At 39.4% G+C, this 15852-nt stretch overlaps 1 protein-coding gene across 1 annotated transcript in view; it reads right to left on the reverse strand.

The window, feature by feature from the left end:
• Positions 1-4164, reverse strand: part of LOC125413186 (OX-2 membrane glycoprotein-like) — a 47848-nt gene extending 43684 nt beyond the window's left edge. Inside the window, exon 1 of the mRNA XM_087900421.1 lies at positions 4041-4164. Within this exon, the coding sequence (XP_087756547.1) occupies positions 4041-4104 (64 nt within the window). The 5' untranslated portion in view covers positions 4105-4164. The remainder of the gene's footprint in view (positions 1-4040) is intronic.
• Between the last annotated feature and the right edge of the window lie 11688 nt (positions 4165-15852).

Here is a 15852-nt window from a genome sequence, read left to right on the forward strand (position 1 = left end):
TGAGGCCAAACTAAACCCTCTGAACATGGGTAACACTTACATGGTTTGATCTGTTGGGGTGGAAGGTCCTGGCAGTAGGACCAGAACCTATTCCAGGTATATGAACTGGTTTTTGGAGCCTATTCCCTATGGTGAGAAGATATTGATATGGGGGGAGAGGGGCTTGGAGGTTTGCCAGACTTTGTTGACTCTCCAAGGAAGGCCCTGACTAGCAGATGGGGGTGTGGGAATGGGGAAAGTGTGGGAGGGTTAGGAAAAGGGGAGGGAGGGGGGAACTGGAGTTGGTATATACAGTGAAGAAGGGATAATTTAAGAAAAGCTGGCTAGAAACAAGTCAAGCTAAGATGGGGCATTAAATTAAAAAAAAAAATCCTCTGTGTATTTATTTGGCAGTGGGGTGTCAGGTCACCCAAAGTGCAAAGAGTAACAAAATGAAAAATAAAACAAAACAACTACATGGCTGTGTAAGGCTGTGTAAGTCTGGGTGTGTTTCTCACTACAGCCATGAGGACCATGTAATGGTTATTCCTCTGCATTTACTCTTGTAGATTCCCCCTTTGTCTTCTCTGTTTGTTCCTTCTCATAGGCCCCTAAATGTTTTCACAAAGTCTCTGTGTGAGTCAGAATATAGAGTGATCTCCCATATGACAAAATAAGGCCTCAATTATGAAAGAATTTCAAAATTTCTCCCCAAATATCTTCTTAGGATACTGTGACAGTTGCTTTGAATCTCAGCTAGCCACAAATTAGAATATACAGGTATTCCTCCTACAGTGTCCCTCTAGAGAACACTGATTAATACAAAATGAGATACAAAACACAAAACTCGATTCCACAATAATGTCACTGAAGAATGTCAGTTAATTTGTGTATTTGAAAAAATACACACTATACTACTGTTTCTGAAACCGGCTTCCCATTTGTCCCAGAAAGAATGAGAAGCTGCTCTCCCTGCCTGTCTTGGTTGTTTTCTTTTACATCGCAGTCTAAGCCATCAACTGAAGTTCTTTCTTTCGAGAACAGAGAAAACATTGTTCATGACCAGAAACTCACTGTCCCAGAGCTTAGATGTGCATAAACAATACAGTTTCTGGGGTCTACTTTTACAGTGTCTTATTATATTTTAAATAAACACAGTTTTAACATTTTAAATCCCTTTGATATATATGAAGAAGATTCTGTTTTCCCCAGTAAATCAAACCAGGACTTATAAAACTAGAAAACAGCTGTCTCCTAATCCTTAGGTTTCATCCTCTGTGAAGACTCTGAAAATAAGAGCCAGATACGAGATATTTATTTCCTTATTACAGTAGATTATTCAAATACCACCTGTCTCTCTTCCTCATGATTACCATTTTATTTGCCTCTTTTACACAATGGAAAATAACACACTCCTAACTGAGGAAGGAACACCGTGCATTAAGACCAGCATATGGTACATAGTGAGATTGTATCTTAATAAAAAAGAATACAGCTGGATTCTATGCACACTACTGGTGGTGTAATGATTGCGTGACACATTCAAGCCCTGCAGTGGATCCTCAGAACTAGGAGGGGTGCAGTGAACTACAGCATATGCTTCAACATTGAATATCTAGTTTCTAATATGATTTCTGGTACATGTTTCTTAATAAACACTTTTTATGGGTAAAAATCAAGAATTATGAGTTAACTAACATAAGATAAAGCATATATATATACATATATATGACCAAATTTGTATTTAATCATAATGTATATATGAACATATGAACAGATGAATAGTTGTGTGCTTAAGGTGTTCAAGGAAATAGAAGATAAACTGAGGATCACATATATACCAGATGTGTTTATGGATACTTAGTGGGATTGTCTTATCTGTGAACATGATAAGCTTGTTAGCTCTCCAAGCAGTAAGTCTACTCCTAGCATATACCTAATAGTAGTGCATGCATGTGTTCTTCAAAAATATTAGCAAAGATATTTATAGGAACGTGATTTTTCATGATCAAAACCCAAATCAAGAATATATTTCTTTTTTATATTTTATTTTATTTTTTTACTTATTTGACTTACCAACCACAGTTTCCTCTCCCTTCTCTCCTTTCCCTTCCCCACCTCCTCCAACCTTCTCTTATCCACTCCTCAGAAAAGGTAAGGCCTCTCATGGGGAGCTAGCAAAGCCTTGCACATTCAGTTGAGGCAGGACCAAGCACCCACCCCCACCTGCCTGCTGCATCAAGGCTGTGAGCAAGGTATCCCACTATGGAATAGGCTTCAAAAAGCCAGCTTATAAACTAGGGATAGATCCTGTACCCTCTTCTAGGTGATCGAAAAATAGACATAGCTGCAAAACTGTCGCCCAAGTGCAGGGGGCCTGATTCAGAGGTCACATGCAGGATCCCCAGCTGTTGATCTAGCCCATGAGCTCCTGCAAGTTCTGGTCATCTGTCTCTATGGGTTTCACTCCTCCCTGTGCTCATATAATCCCTCCTCATGACACACTGCAGGGGATAGACCCACATTCCTAGGCAAAGGGACAGGATAATTTGGATTCAGATTATTTTTTTAAAGGACATGAATTTGGCATGATGAGGTGAGGATGGATCTGGAGAGAGTATGAATAGGTGGGTAAATATGATCAAAATATGTTATATGAGGTTCTCAAGTAATAACATTTTATGAAAAAGAAGAGATTATATGAATAAACTATAGCCTTACACAAAGGAATTCGTGAAATGAAGAAATTTAATGAATTACATTTCCTCTAAAAATGTGATTAAATCTATCAATATATTAAAGAAACCAAAGGCAAATGGATAGATGCTAAGTGGCCATTTATGTTTTTAAGTTGACAACAGAGAAAATAAACCCATAGTGTGGGGAACTAGGATACAGAGAGAAAAAGTAAAATATTCTGAAAACTGCTGTGGAATGCTACCCATTTTTCCCAGTGTCTGCTTTATTTAAATACAAAGGTTAAACTCCCAGTCGCACACCGTGATCCATCTTACTTGTAGGGTATCATAAGCTTGTCACTCATTTCATCGTTATGATCAAATTACAGGCAACTTTGTATCAATTATTTTTTCAAAATAAATGTGGTGAATCTGAAGTACACAAGTACATCAGGAACCATTCAACACGTGATGCAAGCTTACAGTTGAGAGAAACACTGTGTTCATCAGTCAGTTCTGTGCCAATGCTTCAACTGTTTCACAGGACTGTGGTCTTCTAGCAATATTTTCCTTTCCTGCACCTCAGCATTTCCATCTCAGAAATAGGCTTGGCATTACCTGACACATGGTGTTGAAAAAAAAAATGGTCATGTAACCGTTAAAAGTCACCACAAATATTTTCATTTCCACAGGTAGGTTGATCCCTGCCTTCTGGGAAAGACTGAACACTACATGTGAAAACCTAAAGTAGGAAAACACAAAAAAGGTAACAACCAAGCTGCCCATCACTGATTCCACCACAGCCCCTATTCTGCTTTTTTTCCTTCATAGGCAGAGCTATTTCATGATTCTTAAATTAGACTAGCTTGTAATGATAGACAAAGACATGAAGCAAATTACGTATAGGCTTGCCCACATACTCAAAAAGTCTGTATGACCAAGAAAGGTCTCAAAAGGAGTCAGTCTCAGCATTAAAAGGTGTGTATTCTATTTGACTGTGAATAGAGGCATAATTAAAAGGAACTGACAGATTTTTGAAGAGATCCTTTGCATCCAGCTGGTCTTCAATTTTTATTACATAAAACAGACATAGAGAAAACTATAGTTTGAGCAAGATGTACGTACCTCAGAAACAGTATGTTTGCTTTTATTCTCACCTTTATCTCATTTTGTAGTCATTGTTTCAAATATGCTCATATTAAACGATTTGCTAACTGTGCGATTATATAGGCATTATATAGGTATATTAATATAGGTATACTAACACACAAAAGTTATTATATATCTCATTACCTCTTGGCAAAAAAGTAAATGCCCTGTAACCTGGGCTGTATTTAACATTGACTTCTAGGTAAAGATCTATAGAAACAAAAAAACAGTTACCTGATTCTTGTACAAAGATGGAAAACATGAAAAGATGGAGAAGGCAATGAAGTGAAAAGTCCATTATATCTAAGGATGACAGTTTTCACAATCAGTCATAGCGTACTTTCCAGCTGGACTTCCAAGTCAAACTGGCATTCACTTACCCTAATTCAAAGCTCCCCTTCAAAAGAGTTTAATCATTAACCATTGTAAAAAGCTCAAGGGAGGATGGCCAATGCTTGTTCCATTGCTGGGCTGATGGTCCTGCATTCTATAAGAAAGGCTACAATGAGGACCCTAAGAGAGACATACATTGACCTAATCTACATGGGTAATAGAAAAACACAAGATCTTCTGAGTAAATTGGGAGCATGGGGACGTTTGGGGAGGATTGAAGGGCAGAAGGGAGAGGCAGGAATGGGAGCAGAGAAAAATGAAGAGCTCAATAAAAATCAATTTTTAAAAAAGGGAAAGGGTGAGCAAGTCCTGGGAAGCAAGCCAAAAAGCAGCTCCCCTCCATGGCCTCTGCATCAGCTACTTCATGAATTTGTGCCCTTGCTGCTTTTGAGGATAAAGTGTAAAAGGAACTGTGAACAAAATAAGCTTCCCCCCACCCAAGCTGCTTTGGTTGACAATATTGTCACAGCAACAGGGACCCTAACTAGGATGACTCCTTCCTCCTTTTTGTCTATCAAGGCTCAGTGTTGCACATCTTTAAGCTCAGCACTCAGAGAGAGAGGTTGTCAGATCCCTGTGAGTAGGAGGCCAGCCTAGAAAATGCTACATGAAGAATTTTAGTAAAGCAACAACAGCAACAAAAAGAATAGAAAAAAAAAAGAATTTCCCAGATTCTCAGAATGACACCGTGGTAGAATGTATGAGGAAGGGAGGGAGGAAGGACAGAGGAGGAACTGGAGCAAGGAAAGGGAGGAGAAATTATGCAGGAATGGAGTTCATGCATGAAATTCAAAATTTTTATTCAAAATTATTTTAAATTTCATTCATTGTAAAAAAATTATAATTTTATAATTGTAAAAAATATATTTTTATTCAAAATTATTTTAAAGTCCATTCATTGTAAAAAAAAATTTCAATTTCCTTGCTATCCTATCATCCAGAAATTCCATAAACTGTTACTAAAGGAAATGTTGGTGTTCTTCTATGATGCAATTTTCAGGTTCATTATACTTGGGGCAGAGAACTGAACAAGACACAGAAAATCAATAATAAAGAAAATCAATCAAAGAAAGGTGTGGATTTATTAAAGTGACACAAAGTAAACCCACAAAAGGAGACTTGGTCCAAAGCACATGTCATCAAAGAACCATGAGTTCCTTTCCAGTTTTCCTAGGTAAAATGAGGAGCGGAGGGGCAGGAGTGAAGTGGATCCTTATCTTGATGGGCAGGTGGGCTGTTAATTTATGCCATGCCTCATCATGAGATGGGAAATAGGTTTATTCCTAAGAATTTACTTTAAGGGCAGATTGGCTTTTGTTGGTTTAATCACAATATCTCTCTACATTTGCAGTCATGGAAATACTTGTCCATATGGCTGGGACGTGTGTGATCCACAGTTGTCAGGCAATTTGGATCTGCTGAGGCAGAATCAAAGGGAGAAGTTCCTTACCCACGTAGTCACATGTTCCAGTCCATTGCCAACAGGGCAACATCCAGCACTTCTGCTGCTGTGGGAAGTTTGTGTTCAGACATATCCTAGTATGAAATATTTTTAAAAGTTGTCTGAAAAATGAATGATGCTGTATTCAAAATCATATATGTTCAGGCCTTAAGTCAAGCTCACTGCCACTTTAGCATAAAATACCTATATATGAGAGGAGTCATATCTTTATGTTAGTAGTAACCTTCATGTCAAATGTTATAAATTGTACTGAAGCTCATTATGAGATTAGGAGAGGCTCCAAGCAGACTCCAAAATGAGGAAGTCCTTTCCCTTCCCATGGTCCCACCTTTCTCCCTTCATTTCTATGTCATCTAAATAGAAGTAAACATGATAACCTCAATAAACTACAGATGGGGAACCAAAACCCAGACATTGGACCAGGAGACGTTGCTATTCTCTGAAGCATGCAATTGGCCTTGGCTTCTCTGTATTGGGATCAGTAGTCAGCCTGCATTTCATAAACACATAAATGTACACTACTATCCCCCATACTAAAAAACAGACAAAGCAACCACATAAACAACAAAAACAACAAACAACCAAACCAAACCAAATTTTTCAGTTCCCAAATCAACCAAGCAAGCAAACAACCAAACAACAGAAACAAGAAAAGAATAAACAGAACATAAAGAGTGTGTAGAGGAGAGGGCTGGACCTGGTAGGAGTTAGGGATGTGGTGATGACAATCAAAACATGTTATCTAAACTTCAAAAGAATGGATAAAAAGTCTCAAAAGATGAAGTACAAATACCCATAAACTATCATGAAAAAAAAAAACATGCTTAACATCTTTAGGCATCAGAGAAGAGAAAATCGACACTTCATTGAGATTCCATCTCATTTCAGTGAGAACGACAAGAAATGCCGGCAATTATGAAGGAACGGGGTATCCTTAAACACTGCTTATGTACTGCAAACTAGTACATCCACAGTGCACCTCACCACAGAAAGGATTGTAAGTCAAGGTCCCACAGAGAAACTTGCACAGCTATGGTTATTATAGCATCCTTACAAAATGCAATTGGCCATGAATGCTTGCCTGAGTACCCATGGACAGATGAAAAAATAAGGAAAATGTGGAATATATGTAAAAGAGAATGTGATTTATTCACAAAGAATGACATTAAAAACTAATAAAGTAAGAATAACTGCGCAAATATGGATGCAACTGGCCATCAACATATAATCAAAATAAGCCAGTCTCAGAAAAGCAAATGTTAAGGTTTCTCTCATTTGTGGATCCTACATTTTTACACATATGCAAACCATGTGCATGTATCATTACATATATAACATGAAAGCAAGAGTCTGTAATATTGAGGAGAGGATAAGAAAACAAAAGGATAACAGGGAAGAGAGACAAAGTAGAGGTTATAAGGGGTGAATATGATCAAACTACATGCTCCAATCAAAAGAATATCAGAAAATCTATTTGTCAATATCAACATTGACTACTTGTCAATAATCTTTCTATAAACATAAACATAGAGAGGTTATTTCATTTAAGAATATAAATCTATCTCTAAAATAAGATAGGCATTCAATCCTCATAATTTCCATCTAAATGACTAGTGGTAATGTTAACTTTTATTTCACTAAAGCTTAATAAGTAGTTTATCAGTTTTAAAATACTTCACAGTTTCTTTGAGCACTTGTGAAAATGGATTTACATTGTTAACTTGTAGAGATAATTTCTTCCTATGATCCCTGTTATTTGGAAGTGTCGATGGCATAAGGCTGGGAATGCTTCTGAGATTTCTATGAGGTCAGGACCAACTAGTGCTAAATTGAAACCCTGTCTCAAACAAGCAAACAAAACATGAGCAAAGTTAGACAGAAATAAGATACTTGTGAAAGTCATGAGACCTGGTGTCATTTACTTAGGCCCACTCTCCCGCTAGATTAGATTTATTGAGAGACCTAATGACAGAACTGTCCCTGATTCACCCAGTTTATAGGGTAGCCTTACTTTTTAGACCAGCAGTTATCAACCTTCAGGTCATGATCCCTTTGGGGATCAAATGACCCTTTCATTTGATTGCTTATACATCTGAATATTGAATATTTACATTATGATTATTAACAGTAGCAATATTATAGTTATGATGTAGGAACAAAAATAATTTTAAGCTAGGGGTCACAATAACATGAGGACCCCTATTAGGGGGTCATACACAACATTCCAAAGGTTAAGAACCACAGTCATAAACCCTTTCCAAAGTGATCCAAAGCCCAGATCTTACAGGGAGTTCTTTGCAGTATCATTTTACCTAGGTGTCCCATGACTCCACAGAGCGAATAGTCACCCTAACTTCTACAGAAAACAAAATCTGTTGACTACAGATGTTATTTCTGATTGTAGGCATTTTTGTCACTAAACCTTATCAAAGTCAGAACTTGTCTATAAGACTGTAAACTGAGGAGTTTCCTTCGGGCCGTGGCAGGGTCCCGGTGAGGAGGAGCTTGGGTGTTCCCCGACCCCATAGACGCCCAGGTCGCCCTGCAGTGTTGGCTACCCCCTCCTGCCTGCCATCCTAGCTCCCATCCAGGTACGAATTCCTATATTTCTCCCTTCCCCCTGGGGCCATAAAATTTCCCCAGCTCAGCTGCCTTGCAAGCTGGGCCTTGGCTGTAGGCGCAGCTCGGTTCGAGGCAGTTCCTGGGTCCTAAAGGCCTCCCTGAGGACAGGTGGTCCAGGTGCCAGCTCAGCCACATTCCTGAGCAGCAGGGGCCCTGACTTCTAGCAGAGGGCCATCAGAGGGGTGAGTTTGCTTCGGGCCTTGACAGGGTCCTGGTGAGGAAGAGCTTTGGCGTTCCCCGACCCCACAGTCGTCCAGGTCGCCCTGCAGTGCTGGCTACCCCATCCCGCCTGCCATCCCAGCTCCCATCCAGGTACGAATTCCTATATTTCTCCCTTCCCCCTGGGGCCATAAAATTTTCCCCAGCTCAGCTGCCTTGCAAGCTGAGCCTGCATTGTAAGCGCATCCAGGAAAGAGGGAGTGCCTTTGCTTCAATAGCCTGCCTGAGGAAAGGTGGGCATTCTGTCAGTGAAGTCCCTGCCCAAGAAGGGAACCTGGCCCGGTAACAGAAGTTCCAATAGAGAACATTTGAAGTAAGAGATGGGCAGACGCCAAGGCAAGAACTCATCCAACATTCTGAAAAACAACATGAAAACACCAGATCCCTAGGACCCTACAACAGAAGGGCTTGAACACCTTAACCCAGAAGAAGTGGAAAAAAGTGCCATTATGAAAGCAATAGAGGCCCTTAAACAGGATATGAATAACTCCCTTAAAGAATTGGATGAGAAATATAACAAAAAGTTTGAAGAAATGAGTATAGAAATTGATGAGAAATATAACAAAAAGTTTGAAGAAATAAGTAAATCCGTGAATGAGACCCTGAGAAACCAAGAAAAAACAATCAAACAAGTAAAGGAAACAGTGCAAGAATTGAAAACTGAAATGGAAGCAATGAAGAAAACACAAACAGAGAACCGGCTGGATATGGAAAACCTAGGTAAACGAACGGAGACTACAGAATCAAGCATAACCAATAGAATACAAGAGATAGAAGAACGGATCTCGGAATCTGAAGATACCATAGAGAAAATAAATGCTCTGGTCAAAGAAAACGGCAAATCCAACAAATTCTCTTCACAAAACATTCAGGAAATCTGGGACACAATAAAAAAAACAAATCTAAGAATAATAGGGATTGAAGAAGGAGAAGAACTGCAGATCAAAGGCCCAGAAAATATATTCAACAAAATTATAGAAGAAAACTTTCCCAACCTAAAGAACGATATTCCTATGAAGGTTCAAGAAGCATACAGAACACCGAATAGACTGGATCAGAAAAAAAAATCCCCTCACCATATAATAATCAAAACACAAAACATACATATTAAAGAAAAAATTTTAAGAGCTGCAAAGGAAAAAGGTCAAGTAACTTATAAAGGTAAACCTATCAGGCTTACACCGGATTTCTCTATGGAAACCATGAAAGCCAGAAGATCCTGGATAGAGGTACTGCAGAAACTAAGAGACCATGGATGCAAACCCAGACTACTATACCCAGCCAAGTTATTGTTCACTATCAACGGAGAAAACAAAATATTCCAGGATAAAAACAAATTTAAACAATACGTAGCTACTAATCCAGCCTTACAGAGAATATTAGAAGGAAAATCATTACCGAAGGAATCCAACATTCCCAACACGGCCTACAATAACTCGAACATCTAGCGACCATTCACAAGCACAAATCAAAGAAGAAAAACACATACACTCTATTACCTAAAAAAAAAAAAAAATGACCGAGTCAACAACCACTGGTCATTAATATCACTTAATATCAATGGACTCAATTCACCTATAAAAAGGCACAGACTTAGAGATTGGATACAAAAACAGGATCCAACATTCTGCTGTTTACAAGAAACACACCTCAACCACAAAGACAGACACCTACTCAGAGTAAAGGGTTGGGAAAAGGTTTTCCAAGCAAATGGACCTAAGAAACAAGCCGGCGTGGCCATTCTAATATCTAACAAAATCGACTTCAAACTAAAATCAATCAGAAGAAATGGAGATGGACATTTCATACTCATAACTGGAACAATTCATCAGGAGGAAGTTTCAATCCTGAATATCTATGCTCCTAATATAAAGGCACCCACATATGTAAAAGAAACTCTTCTAGAACTCAAGGCGGTCATCAAACCACACACACTAATAGTAGGAGACTTCAACACTCCTCTCTCACCAATGGACAGGTCAATCAGACAGAAACCAAACAGAGAATTGAGAGATCTATTGGAGGTATTGAATCAAATGGACTTAACAGACATCTATAGAACACTCCACCCAAATAGGAAAGAATATACCTTTTTCTCTGCAGCTCATGGAACCTTCTCGAAAATTGACCACATACTCGGTAACAAAGCAAACTTCCACAGATACAAAAAAATATTAGTAACTACCTGTGTCTTGTCAGATCACCATGGACTAAAATTAGAATTCAACAACAATGCTCCCCCCAGGAAGCCAACAAACTCATGGAAACTGAACAGTCAACTACTAAATCACCCCTGGGTCAAGGAAGAAATAAAGAAAGAAATTAAACTCTTCCTTGAATTTAATGAAAACAAAGACACAACATACTCAAACCTATGGGACACTATGAAAGCAGTGATAAGAGGAAAGTTCACAGCACTAAGTGCCCAATTAAAGAAAGTGGAGAAAGCACACATTGGAGACTTAACAGCACACTTGAAAGATCTAGAAAAAAAAGAAGCTGATTCACCCAGGAGGTCTAGAAGACTGGAAATAATCAAACTGAGGGCTGAAATCAACAAAATAGAAACAGAGAAAACAATTCAAAGAATCAATGAATCAAAAAGCTGGTTCTTGGAGAAAATCAACAAGATTGACAAACCACTATCCAAATTAATCAAACGGCAGAGAGAGAACATGCAAATTAAAAAGATCAGAAATGAAAAGGGGGACATAACCACAGACACAGAGGAAATTCAGAGAATCATTAGATCTTACTATGAAAGTTTATATGCCACAAAGTTGGAAAATGTAAAAGAAATGGACATTTTTTTAGATAAGTACCATATACCAAAGTTTAACCAAGAACAGGTGAACAATCTAAATAGACCTGTTAGTCGCGAAGAATTAGAAGCTGTTATCAAAAATCTCCCTACCAAAAGAAGCCCAGGACCAGATGGTTTCAATGCAGAATTCTACCAGAACTTCCAGGAAGAGCTAATACCTATACTCCTTAATGTATTCCACAATATAGAAACAGAAGAGTCATTGCCTAACTCCTTTTATGAAGCTACAGTTACCCTAATACCAAAACCACACAAAGACACAACCAAGAAAGAGAATTACAGGCCAATCTCACTCATGAACATCGACGCGAAAATTCTCAATAAAATACTGGCAAACCGAATCCAAGAGCACATTAGAAAAACTATCCATTATGATCAAGTCGGCTTCATTCCAGAGATGCAGGGCTGGTTCAACATACGCAAATCTATCAATGTAATCCATCATATAAATAAACTGAAAGAAAAAAACCATATGATCATCTCACTAGATGCTGAAAAAGCATTTGACAAAATTCAACACCCATTTATGATAAAGGTGTTGGAGAGACTGGGGATACAAGGATCATACCTAAATATAATAAAAGCAATATACAGCAAGCCGACAACTAACATCAAACTGAATGGAGAGAAACTCAAAGCCTTTCCAGTAAAATCAGGAATGCGACAAGGCTGTCCACTCTCTCCATACCTCTTCAATATAGTGCTTGAAGTTCTAGCAATAGCAATAAGACAACATAAGGGGATCAAGGGGATTCGTATTGGAAAGGATGAAGTTAAACTTTCATTATTTGCTGACGATATGATAGTTTACGTAAGTGACCCCAAAAACTCTACCAAAGAACTCCTACAGCTGATAAACACCTTTAGTAACGTGGCAGGATACAAGATCAACTCCAAAAAATCAGTGGCCCTCCTATACACAAAGGATAAAGAAGCAGACAGGGAAATCAGAGAAGCATCACCTTTCATGATAACCACAAATAGCATAAAATATCTTGGGGTTACTCTAACCAAGGAAGTGAAAGACATATTTGACAAAATTTTAAGTCTTTGAAGAAAGAAATTGAGGAGGATACCAGAAAATGGAAAGACCTCCCCTGCTCTTGGATTGGGAGAATCAACATAGTAAAAATGGCAATTCTACCAAAAGCAATCTATAGATTCAATGCAATCCCCATCAAAATCCCATCAAACTTCTTCACAGACCTTGAGAGAACAATAATCAAGTTTATATGGAAAAACAAAAAACGCAGGATAGCCAAAACAATCTTATACAATAAAAGAACTTCTGAAGGCATTACCATCCCTGACTTCAAACTCTATTATAGAGCTACAGTATTGAAAACAGCTTGGTATTGGCATAAGAATAGAGAAGTCGACCTATGGAATCGAATAGAAGACCCAGATATTAACCTACAAACTTATGAACACCTAATTTTTGACAAGGGAGCTAAAGGTATACAATGGAAGAAGGAAAGCATCTTTAACAAATGGTGCTGGCATAACTGGATGTCAACCTGTAAAAAAATGAAAGTAGATCCATATCTATCACCATGCACAAAAATCAAGTCCAAATGGATTAAAGACATCAACATTAATCCGTCCACTTTGAACCTGATAGAAGAGAAAGTGGGAAGTAGTCTACAAGATATAGGCATAGGAGGCCTCTTCCTAAGTAGGACCCCAGCAGCACAGACAATAAGAGAAACAATGAATAAATGGGATCTACTGAAACTGAGAAGCTTCTGTAAAGCAAAGGACACTGTCAGTAGGACAAAAAGGCTGCCTTCTGACTGGGAGAAGATCTTCACCAACCCCTCATCAGACAAAGGTCTGATCTCCAAAATATACAAAGAACTCAAGAAACTAGGCACTAAAACTCTAATTAACCCAATTAAAAAATGGGGTACTGAACTTAACAGAGAATTCACAACAGATGAACTTCGAATGGCCAGAAGACACTTAAGGTCATGTCTTCGCTAACCTCCTTAGCGATCAGGGAAATGCAAATCAAAACCACTTTGAGATACCATCTTACACCTGTCAGAATAGCTAAACTCAAAAACACCAACGATAGCCTATGCTGGAGAGGATGTGGAATGAGGGGAACACTCATCCATTGTTGGTGGGAATGCAAACTCGTGCAGCCACTGTGGAAATCAGTGTGGCGGTTTCTCAGGAAACTGGGAGTCAACCTCCCTCAGGACCCAGCAATTCCACTCTTGGGAATATACCCTAAAGACTCCCTAACATACTACAAAAGCATTTGTTCTACTATGTTCATAGCAGCACTATTTGTAATAGCCAGAACCTGGAAACAGCCTAGGTGCCCCTCAATAGAAGAATGGTTAAAAAAGGTGTGGAACATATACACATTAGAGTTTTACTCAGCGGTAAAAACAATGACATCTTGAATTTGCATGCAAATGGATGGAAATAGAAAACACTTTACTGAGTGAGGTAAGCCAGACCCAAAAAGAGGAACAAGGTATGTATTCACTCATAAGTGGATTCTAACCATAATTAAAGGTCTTTGGGCCTGTTGTTCGTGATCCTGGAGAAGCTAGATAAGAAGATGAACCTGATGAAGATTATTTAGCTATCCACCAGGAGGTAGGAAATAGACAAGAGTCCCAGGTAACCTCGGGTGCATGGGGGGGGTGGGAGGGTTGATGTAAGGGGAGAGTGTTAGAGAGAGGGGATTAGGGGAGGAACGGGGAAAGCTCGGTGGCCTGGGATGGGTGGGGGGAGTGAGGAAGGATGAATATGGGATCAGGGAAGAATATATTTCGGCTAGGGGAGTCATTTTAGGGTTTACAGGAGACTTGATTATATATGGGATCCCAGGTCCAAGGAGAGATCCCCCGGATTGTTCTCTGGACAGAGGAGAGGGTGCCTGAATCGGCCGTGGCCCATAACCATACTGATGTATATTTTGCTTGTCACCATAGATCCTTCATCTGGCGAGGGACGGCTATACAGTCGGAGAACCACATTGGAGCACCGGACTGAGCCCCCCGAGGTCCAGATGGGGAGCAGAAGGAGGAAGAACATGAAAAACGAAATCAGGACTGCGAGGGATGCTATCACCCACTGATACAAGGGAACGGATCTAATGAGAGTTTACCAAGGCCAGTTGGACTGGGACTGAACGAGGAGGTGATCTAACCAGATTCTCGGAATTTGGCCGGATTCTCTGACTGTGGCTGGCCCGAAGTCTTTCTGAAAAGCCATTGACTATAATACTGGGACCTGTTTCCTCTGCATATACTGGATTTTGGGGATCCAGTCTGTTTGGACACTCACCTTCCTGGACCTGGAGGGAGGGGGAAGGAACTGGAACTTCCCACAGGGCAGGAAGCCCTGACTGCCCTGAGGGACGAGGAGGGAGGAGGAGAGGGAGTGGGGGGAGTGGGAGGGTGTTGGGAGGAGGGGCGGAGATGGAAACTTTTATAATTTAATAAAATTTACTTTTTAAAAAAAAAAAGACTGTAAACTGAATAGTCGTTGCCTATGGACTGGGACAGACGCGGTTGTTGTTAAATAGCTACATATTAAGTCACCTGGGACATCTAGACGACCTCTGAGCAGACCACTCTGTATCATTATAACTCACTAGGGGATTTCAGAAAATAATCAATGCAGAGAGAGGGGTTACACTGACTAGAAAATTAAAAGGATTTGAAAATGAATCCGTGGATTGGAGAAAGCAGGCTTTGACACTGTAAATGGAAACTCGCCAGACCTCTGTGTCCAGGGAGTCTGATCACGGAGTTTGTGCTCATGTGATCCAGTCACTGAACACTGACCACAGGTCTAGTTGATTCTGATGATACAGTCAGGGAGAAACCAACATTCATCATCCTTACAAGAGAATAAGTTCATCTTTTATAAAGAGAGCATAGAAAAGCCACTGTATTTGATTCACATGGGTGATTTGTTTTACTGTTTGTGTACACATGTATTTCAATGTTAACAATAAACATATGTTAATTTTATTTCACTCTCAAAATGTATTATACCCAGGAAAAATTTATTGCACACACATTAACAGAGTGTGTGCATGTGTGTATGCACATACATACATACATACATACAGATTCTGAATCTTAAAACCTCTAAGGCACAACTGTCTTACAGTGGAAGAGATAAGCCTCTGGATGTGGCTATTGTTCTTTGTTAAATTCGGCTGAGTAACTTTGACTACTTTCCTAATCCAATGTCCTAAAATCTACATTTCACCAATAGCAGCATAGTCAGACCTGTCACGGCAATATCACGCTCTATGGTACCAACCTTTATCTTAGTCAGTGTCCTACTGCTGTGAAGAGACACTGTGACCACGGAAATGCTTCTAAAAGAAAGCATTAATTTGGCCTTGCTTACCACTGCAAAAGTTTAATCCATTGTCATCAAGGCAAGAATACAGTAGTGAGCATGGTGGCATGCAGACAGACATAGTGTTAGAGAAGAACCTGAGAGTCCTACAGATTGACAGGCAGCAGAATGAGAAAAACACTGGGACT

The sequence above is a fragment of the Myodes glareolus genome, chromosome 2, assembly GCF_982192425.1.
Source record: "Myodes glareolus chromosome 2, mMyoGla1.1, whole genome shotgun sequence".
Lineage (NCBI taxonomy): Eukaryota > Metazoa > Chordata > Mammalia > Rodentia > Cricetidae > Myodes > Myodes glareolus.